At 32.3% G+C, this 9,978-nt stretch overlaps 1 protein-coding gene across 1 annotated transcript; it reads right to left on the reverse strand.

Annotated features, from left to right (window-relative positions):
• Positions 1–372: 372 nt before the first annotated feature.
• LOC132065696 (exocyst complex component EXO70H1-like) lies at positions 373–2,494 on the reverse strand. The gene has a single exon (XM_059459204.1). The coding sequence runs from the start codon at positions 2,398–2,400 to the stop codon at positions 502–504; it is 1,899 nt and encodes a 632-aa protein (XP_059315187.1). The 5' UTR covers positions 2,401–2,494; the 3' UTR covers positions 373–501.
• Positions 2,495–9,978: the final 7,484 nt, after the last annotated feature.

Consider the following 9,978-nt stretch of genomic DNA (forward strand, 5'->3'; position numbering starts at 1 on the left):
TTGGTTTATTAAAAAAAGATCTTATTTTGGATGAAATTGAGCTATCTCTGCATTACGATTCCACTTTCTATGAAGCTCGATTCCTTTATTTTAATTAAAAATTTAAATTTGAGCCCTGAAAATAATAAATATTTCCCTACTACTTGCAAATAGACTTATTTAGCCCGAAATCAAATTAATTAGCCAAGTAATTACTGATTGATTACATAAAAAAAAAAAAAAAAAAAAAATTAACCAGAGAGTAGGGACCAAATGCATATGGAGGTATGGAGTTGGTTGGCCTTTTCAATTTCCGTTGGAATTAGTCAACTCCATGCTCAATGATCAGCCCTTTAATCCATGACACAATCAAAGAGAACAGCAAAAACTATATGCACCAACTGTATTATTTTCATTAAATAAAAGAATTTGATTCTCCTGTACCATTATAGCCACAAAATTCTATTAAAAAAAATTAATAAAAATATGTCATTGCTTATACAAAATCTATTCCGTTAATTCTTAACGGCCATGTGACGGAGATGACGATGTTGAAATTGACGTCGACGATGAAGGTGAGTCATATGATGTCGTTCCATGCTCTGAAAGTCCAGTCCCATAAAATAAATCCGACAAGTAATTTTGCAAATCGTCAGGGGCAAATCTGACAACTGACTTCGCTCCACCACTTCTCAATACTTCCCTATACTTTTCGTAAAAGGTCTGATAGCCCGAAACAATCTTTCTAGCCAATGATATTTTAACTTCGTCTCGGAGTTTCGGGTCGGGTATAACCCATGAACTCTGCATGTGGTATGCTTCCTCAAAACCCAAATTGAATTTTATAAACCAATCTCTTGCTTCGGGCAATGACATCTCCACCGTTGAATGCTCGGGGAATGACGTCAGCACTTTGGTCCATCCCATCCTCTCGTAGTTTGAAATGTACAGTTTGACTTTCGTTTCGTTCTTCGATAACCAATCAGATCCAAGTAAAAGCCTTAGGTTCGACTTTTTCACCTTCGAAACAACGTAGTTTAAGTTGTTCGCTAAGAACAAATAGGATAATGATACATCCTTATAGTGTTGAGCTTTGCCGTCAAGTTTACAAAGGAGGACAAGAATGATCCAAGCAATTCGGACAGAAGACGGCGAGTTATCAGCGTAAGATTCCGGTAACGGAGTTTGTATAGAAAGCGGAAAATCAGCGATGATCTCGGAAAAAGCGAAGCTATAATCCCCGAGGAAAACAAGGTAGTTCATGACGTAGCGAGTCAGGGGGTGAACCCCACCCCCTGACTTCGCTTTCGATGAATCTTTCTGAATCGCCAATTCAAACTCCGTTAGCATAAATCGGGCAGCTTCACCGAGTTTCACCAGTGACGTTACCGCCTGAGATTTGATTACTGCAAAGGAATCGAAACTGAAAATGAACTCGATGTCATCCCATAGATCCGAAATTGACTTGTAAAGATCGAGGATAGTGAACATTTTCTCCAGAGTTAGCTTCTTGTACTTAGCTACCATTTCTGGGAATGAAAAAAGATTTAGAGCACTTTCTTTAGCGATTTCAGAGAAACATGATTCTCTGATTGCATCAGAAGCAGAGAAAACATGATCACACAGAATTTTTTCGCCGTGAAATAAAGTACTCACTGCTATTTTCACAGCACTTAACCAATTCTTTATTTTCTTCTCCAACACATCCCAATCCATTTTCTGAATCTGCGAAGTGGTTAATTTTTCAACACCTAAATAATACAACGTCTCGTCGATAATTGATTTTCGATTAAGATTGTAAATCTTAACGCACTCTTTTCCATAACCAGCACCAATCATACAATCAGCTATAGCTTTTAAATTCTGCATGACAAGTTCAGAGACTTTTTCAACCTCAGAAACACGAGTACTAACTGAGACCTCGGTGTCCGGGGTGTTAGTTATCTCATTAATTTCATCATCATTATCATCATCGGAGACACTTGACCGTGTTGATTGTCTGGAGGATCGAGTAGACAGAGTTTCGGAGTCTAGGAAATAACGATTTCCCGACAAGATAGTGTACATTTCTTTTTGAAGTCTTTTCATTGCAATTTGCATGAGAGTTTGAGCCTGAACAAGGAGTTCAGAGCTGGATTTTTCTTTAATAACAAAATGCATACAATGTTGCAAGTTGTTTACAGCATCAAGAAGTTGTTGTGCCTCTTCGCGATAATCTCTGAAAAGATTAGCGACTCTGTTGTATGAAGTAGATGCATCGAGATCCCATCTTCGAATAATTGATCCAGCGTCGTTGATTGTATCTTCCATTAAAGTTTCGGAAAAGGTAGTAATATGACGTGAAGGGGAATTATTAGAAGTAATAGAAGAATGTAAAGGTGAACTAGGTCTTGATGGAGAGAAATACCCAGTTGATCTCATTGCTTCTTTCACAATAAAATGTTTCAAGTTTTTTGAAGAGAGAAAATCAGGTTGTTTTTGTTATTTGAAGAAAATGTAGCTTAATGGGAGTTGAACAAGAGGGATATTTATTATATTTATAGAAGGGTGGCAGAGAAGGTTGACTAAGGTTAATAATTGAGCATGTAAATGGTTGAAAAAGGTAAGTAACGCGGTGCTTGTTGACAATACGTCTTTTTTGTGTTTGGATTTATTCAATTGTTGAGACTTGAGATAACCGAACTGGCCTTCTTTCTTTCTTTTTTTATTTTTTTTATTTATTATTATTATTTTTTTTTTTTCGAAGATCACAAAGCTCCTTCACTTGTCATTGGTGTTTGAGAAGGAAAAGGGTCAACTTTATAGTCGTATTTTTTTTTTTTATAAAAAAAAAAATTGAGCAATTTTATCGTTCGCTAAATTTTTATCTAATAGTTCATTTTTACTTGTCCTGTATACTAAAAATAGTTGTCCATTTTTACTTGTCCAGTTTGAAAAATCAAGAGATAATTTATCATTTCATACCTATTTTACCCTTATTATTAATTATTGGGTTGACTAGTTCAAGGAATTTTTAGTGTCTACACAACTTTTAAGATATGTTTTATCGATTTCAATCATTAGGTAACTTAGCAATAATTAAGGGTGATATAATAAAATTGTTATTCTCTTTTTGACTCCTTAATAGGTGTGTCAAGTTAATATATGACAAGTAAAAATGGACGGAGGGGTATTACCTTCTCCATTGGAGAACATTCTCGTTTGTATGTTGGCAGTGTTAAACCGATAGAATTTGACGGATAAATTTCGACCTTGTTGAGAGAGTGATTTTAAGTTTTTAACACGCCGAGACTACTTATTTCACGTAAGAGCTCTTACGAGGTGCGTTAATGGCAAGGACAAATATACAAAAAATTGTTAAAACTAAGGGTCTAAAAAGAACGAACATTCAACGTATGACAAAAGTTGAGAAATTTCATAGAGTACATGAACAAATTTGAACCTTTTCCCTATTTAAAAAGTCAAGATTTTATACATCTTATATGGGTAAAATTCACTTATAAATTTGTTTACTTACTCTAACAGATTAGTCGTTCTATTTCATGTCATTAAATGCCTAGTGAAGATATTTAGTCTATTTCTTTTTAATTGAACTGATTTTAGTTACATTTGATTTGATATTGCCTGGGTAATTAATTAAATTCGAACAGTCTCTACTAATTTGACAACTGATTGTTATCTTGTGTTCTGCATGATTTGATTTTCCATTGAACCTTTTCTTCTCTTTGCCTTTTACGCGATTCTCCTCCACCCTTAAAGAATATTTAAATTTAAACAAAATAGAAGAGGAGTTATTATAATTTTAGTTTAGTAGTCCTGTAGAAATTTAAAATAATTCTCTTGTGATCAAATTTTTTTCGCCTAACTCAAGCATACTTGAAACGCTTAAGACACCGTACGCCCTTTAATGCAGTAGAAATTGATCTGAAAATATCTATGATTGATAAACTAAATAAATAGCCAAATTGTGTTGGTAATTGAAGAAAAAAGATTTAATGTGGAATTTCTGTATGAAAATTGTTTCAAAAGGGATAGGATTGGACAGTAGCCCCAGCTGTTTCTTGCTGGAATAATTGCATAAAAAGTTACAACTTTGTTCACAATTGTGACAAATCCATTGAATTCATTTGAAAAATTAATTTAAACTGCTAAGCTGTAGATAGTTTGCTGCTCAATGTCGACCAAGTGATTAATTTCACAAAAATTAACCGGCCTGGACGGTCTTTTCAATTTAGCGACTCGTTTTACCTAACACAAGACATGACATAAAACCATTAGTAATTTTAAATAGGCCTTTTAAATACTACTCCCTCTGTACCAGTTTAAGTATCTTAGTTTGACTTAACACGAAGTTTAAAGAATAAAAAAAGACTTTTGAATCTTGTGTACCTAATATAAAGATGTGTGTAATGTAGTTAAATGTCCTTTGAATCTTATGATTTTAAACTTATCATATAAGATGTTTGAATTGTCAACTTATAAAATATAGAAAGAACCACTCTTTTTTGGCACTGACCAAAGAGAGAGTAAGGCACTTAAATTGGGACGGGGGAGTACTATATATTCTATCCATGTCAATTTATGGAGCATAATTTAATTGATCACGAACTTTAAAAAAGAAAAAAATTACAACTTATGGTATTAAATATTTTATAAAATTTTCTATAACTAAAAAAAATGTCATTAAGAGGAAAAGTTTAAATTAAATTATATTTCCAAAAGATAAAAAATTAATATTAGTGAAATTAAAATACTCCAGCATAAGTGATAAAAAAAATGTGGATTGACCGTGATGGTCAAATAATACGTACCATTGGGTAAGGGTCAAAAGTATATGAATAAGCAACTTCCCAAGAGAATATTTCCCCTGAAAATCATTTGGCTCTTATTGCTAAAGAATCCATATTTTGCCCGCATTATTGGTTCTTTAGCATTATAATAATATCTCTTGTTGTCATGACTTTGAAGATTAATTGGACTTTACACGCTAGAGAATGAGTCAGTCCTTTTCTTCATTCATCATACTTATATATCTTAATGTATAACGTTACCGTTAGACTATTTCAAAATGAGTTTTTGCTCTTATAATTTATATAGATATTTAATAGGTGGGACTTTTTCCACTGAAAAACTCCAAAAGCATGAAACCAACTATTTCTAATTGATGAATCTCGTCGAGCCACCCTCTAATTGTTCTTAGCACTAAATCTATTACACTTGTAAAATTATGGGTTCAGATATAATATTTTTTGCAATTTTAGCATGTTATCACATATAAATCCATGCTCCATGGTCAGAATATTGGATCCGACAGAACTCAGTGCCAAAGAGTTGCATCCGTCAGTGAGACTAAGTTATTTTCCTTTACAAGTATATTACTAAATACATGTGGGATTAGTTTATTCAGAAGATGAATTTTTCTGTTTGTTTTCCCGGCCCTACCAATTTGATAGATTTCTTTATTCATGAATAGAAAAGAGTAACATGTACGAGAATGAAACATTAATATTGGCGTTATTTATCCAGGAAGTCTAATTAACTAGCATTTGCGTACGCATATTAGTTGCTTGCTGTGCAGATGATAGCTCGTATCAATAGTAATATATTACTTGCATTAATGTTATTGCAAGTTGCTAGTAATATTTGAATATATTATGGTAAATGGACAGGCGCGCGACCTGCAACTTTAATTAGTTTCATGCAATTTTCAATGTTAGGCGAGTAATAATTAATATGGTGTTGAATGCTCAATCTTTATCAAGTTTTATAAAGTCAAAAGAAAATGTAGGTATAATTGGAAACCAATCGAAATACGCAGCTGGACGATTTAAAGTTGAGGCGTATGATGACAAGGCAAATAAAAGATTAATAAGTAGCCGAAATGTTATACTCCTTTCGAATCAAAAAGTTCACTTAACCATTTGCACACTCTTTAAAAAATTACTAACTCCTAAATAAAATATGTAATTTGATTAAACTACCCCTAATTAAATAGGTATTGAGATTTGATCATATAACACTTAATAGGGGTCAATCTGAAAAATAGGGTTAATTCTTTTTTGATTTGATAAGTGGACACTCTTTTTTACCCAAGAAAAAAGGCTAAGTGGACACTCTTTTTGACCCGGAGGGAGTAACTATGATGTAGTTTTCATACCAGCAGAAGCTACTTTATAATTAAGATAGCGATTACATCAGTTATATATTGGTTGAAGATTATATTGGAATTTGCGTTAAAAACAATTTAACAATCAAATCGCGTGTAAGATAATTATAAATATTTTTTTTATGATAAAAATAACTTAATGAAGGTAGAATAATGTAATATAAATACTTTAAATCTTTACTCCCTCCGTCTCAAAATATTTGTCGTCCTTAGTAAAAATACTTGTCTCAAAATAATTGTCGTTTTATTTAACCTAAGTAAAATTAAATAGTTTTTTCCCATTTTACTCTTATATTAATTAGCAATATTTAAGAGGTTTCATCATGGATGGAGTAAATATTTATTGAGGAGTGATAAGATGATGAAATATGTTAAGAGGTAAAAATAGGCAAAATACTACCCTTATATAAATGCTTTCTTAAGAGGTGTGTAAATGAAAATTGCAACAAATATTTTGAGACGGAGGGAGTAATAAATTAGACTGCTTCGAGTCATGTCACCACAAAAGAGTTACACTCAATAATGTCATCAAGCAACCCATTTTAGGAAAGAAAAATTCAAAGAAAGTCAAAATTCGATAAAATAGTCAGAATTTTCTGCCTTTGACAAAGCTCTTCGTCGGTTTCCTATTTGACTTGAAACTGGTAACTGAAGGAAAACAAAAAAACTATGTGATGGGGCTTAATTTGTTGATATTTCTGGTTTGGTCTTTTTTTAACAGCTTCATCAAATTTAACAACTAGAGTTTGTTAAATATTAGATGAAGATCAATAGAATTCACTTTTTGAAAATTTGAAACACCAAATTAAAATGCCCTACTTAGAGATATATTTAACGAACTATTTTGAGTCTACTCCAAAGTCCAAACATAATGGACCAATTCTATCAAATATGATTTAGAAATATTTTTACTAATAAGAATAATTTCCAAGAACATCAACAAACCAAGCCTCAATTAATAAAGCCTTCGTGTTACGTTTCGATAGCTAGGAATTTTTTTTTGTGTCCAAATTTAGATAGGATACCAAAATCCAAATCTTAAGTACCGCCTAATATTTAAGATGTAGTTTCACGTGTGAAATATTTAGTCAAACCAACAACAATCACACACACACACAAAAAAAAAAAAAAAAAAAAAAATATGGTCCATTCAAATTGTTGAATAGAACGTCTAGGAATTCCCTTTTAACAAGGAAACATAAAAAGTATTGATGCACACGTCGGTATATAAAATTGTCAAAAGTACACTTCATTGACTTTCTCAAATCGATAACCTAAAGAAAACGACAAGACCATTGGCACCAATTGAGCATCTTTTACCAAAATAATCTGAACAAATGCTTGAACTATGTTTTGAGGTTTCTTAAGGTGTGTTTGGCTTGGAGGAAAACATAAACCTAAAATTTTCTTCAAGTTTCTCATATTTGATTGGTAAAAATTCAAAAAATATTTTCATTAGGAAAATAAGTTTTTTTAAAAAAAAGAAAAATATCTTCCCTAGTGTAAGTAGGAAAAACAAATTTCATAAGTGACATTTCATGTTAATTGTCTCCTCCACCACCACCACATTTCTACCCTTCACGGCTTCACCTCCACTCCCATAATGTTTTCCTAAATTATACAAAATGCTTTTGAGATTAAAAAAAAATTACTTACTAACACTAGAAAAGAAGAAGTAAAAAGCCACTTCTTTTTTAAGAAAATATTTTTCTCGTACTAAACACACCCTTTTTTAGGTCTTGAAGCATTATTTTTTTTTTTTTTACCCCCGTGGAAATTCTCAGCCACCACCCTTAAAGATATCGATAACTTTGCCTAACATAGCTCCTTTGTGCAATAGCTTGCAAAAAAAAAAAAGCACGGCGATGACGCACTAGACAAGCTCGGTGCTAAGAGCTCTGACTAAGAAAAGTGGCTGGTCATGAGGAAAATCGATTCCACATCTCACATGCATGTGGGAAATCACTCACTCAACCAACTCAACCAACCTTTGGGTGTCCTGAAGAATTAAATATTACTCCTAATTCGTTGGGGAATGCTTAAATCAGTTTTATATACCTTCCTTTGAATTCTTGACCATTCTTCAGAAACCATTTCTTGCAAAAGAAGAAGCAATTAATAATTTACTTTAAACTAAACAATCTTTGAGAATAGAATATCTTTTTCTTTTTTTTTAAACACACACACACACACACACAAGAATTTTCTGAAAGTACTATGGTGATCTCCTTCTTAAATACATACAACAGTTGGTATTTATCAATTCTGCAGTTTAATTATGAGCTTTTTATGGTCTTCAAAGGTGCTTTTCTAAAGAAGACAAGATAAGGTCTGCTAACTATTTATGATTGTTCGAATGTTGTACGCACGTCAAATGACCCCCAAATCATTTGAGCGATTTCTTTTGAAAGTTTAATTATATAAGTAGAGAGTTTTTTATGTTGTATTTATTTGAGGAAATAGGAGATAGTATTTATTTGAGGAAATAGGAGATCAAGGGAACGAAAAGGAAACTTATATAATAGAAAAGGAAACTTATATAATACTTACAGCCCATCATTGTTGGAGCTAAGGGAAGACTTCTCTTATTGTGAATTATGATTTCTGCTTTATAATCAGTTGTTATAGCTTATGATAAAGTAACTTGTAATGGATTTAATTTATAAACATTATCAGCATATTTTGACCTATTATAACGGACAATCTGCCTTATAATTGCCTTTTTAGGTTACTAATCAAACTTAATGGACAGTACTTGTAATTATATTTTATGTGAATATATTGATAACATAAAATTCTTTTACACACTGTCAATATATAAAAGATAAACTCGATAATAGAAAGGTGACCACCAACTTAACTAAGTAAACTACTCCTTAAAAACTTCAAGGTTTAAGATACCAACAAAAGGACAAGTTAAATACTTTTTATGGGAGCAAATAATAACATTTTTCATAGTACCATAAGGACAGAGAATAATGCGTATAATTATAATTAAGATTGGGTTAGACAGCTACTCATTTGGATGATTCTTTTGCAGCCACAAAAAGATCCCTCTATGACTTGGTCTATTTCATATGCATATCCTTTGTTAACAACGCCCCAGATTAAAAACATATATCTATATGCTGGTTCAAGGATCTGTTGTGAACTTTTGGAAAGAAAAATTACTTCGAGACATGTAGATGCTGCTGTTTGTTTTTCATTTACAATACATTATTAGGAAATCTTTATGTAACAATTGGGCGTTAATGTATGCTTTCTTTTAAATGGCCATAGGTAATGAGTAATTAATGACTAATCCTTCATTCATTGGAAAATTTCCCAGATCATATACAAATTTCAACAGTGTTAATTTGTTGAATTTTCTTTCTTTAGTAGGCGATAGATTCGTAGAAGGTTCTATATGTAGTACATGTTTTATCATCTCTCTAGTTCTAGAGGGTCTCTCGGAAAATTATTTTTTCTTGTATGAATTAATGTTAATCGAGGCATGCATAACTTTTGTAGTCAATTGTCATTCATTAAATTCATTAATATTACCTAATTCAGGAAAAAACAAAAAAGTAGATACTATCAAAATTTGTGTTGGAAGTTTGGACTAATCTGCCTTTCATCCCCAGGTCACCCGGAGCTGCAGGAATTTCTAAAACCCTAAAACGGAGACATTGATATAACTAGAGGCTCGGGAACCTAGAGCGTAATATACCTACCGTCGAAGATACTTTAGTCACATATTAACTCGAATGAAGCAATCAAGAAAGTCATGGGCCTCGTAGTACGGCACATCTGTACACTAGAAGAATAGTTAGCTTGGGCCTAGGTACATTCAA

The sequence above is a fragment of the Lycium ferocissimum genome, chromosome 7 (genome assembly GCF_029784015.1).
Source record: "Lycium ferocissimum isolate CSIRO_LF1 chromosome 7, AGI_CSIRO_Lferr_CH_V1, whole genome shotgun sequence".
NCBI lineage: Eukaryota > Viridiplantae > Streptophyta > Magnoliopsida > Solanales > Solanaceae > Lycium > Lycium ferocissimum.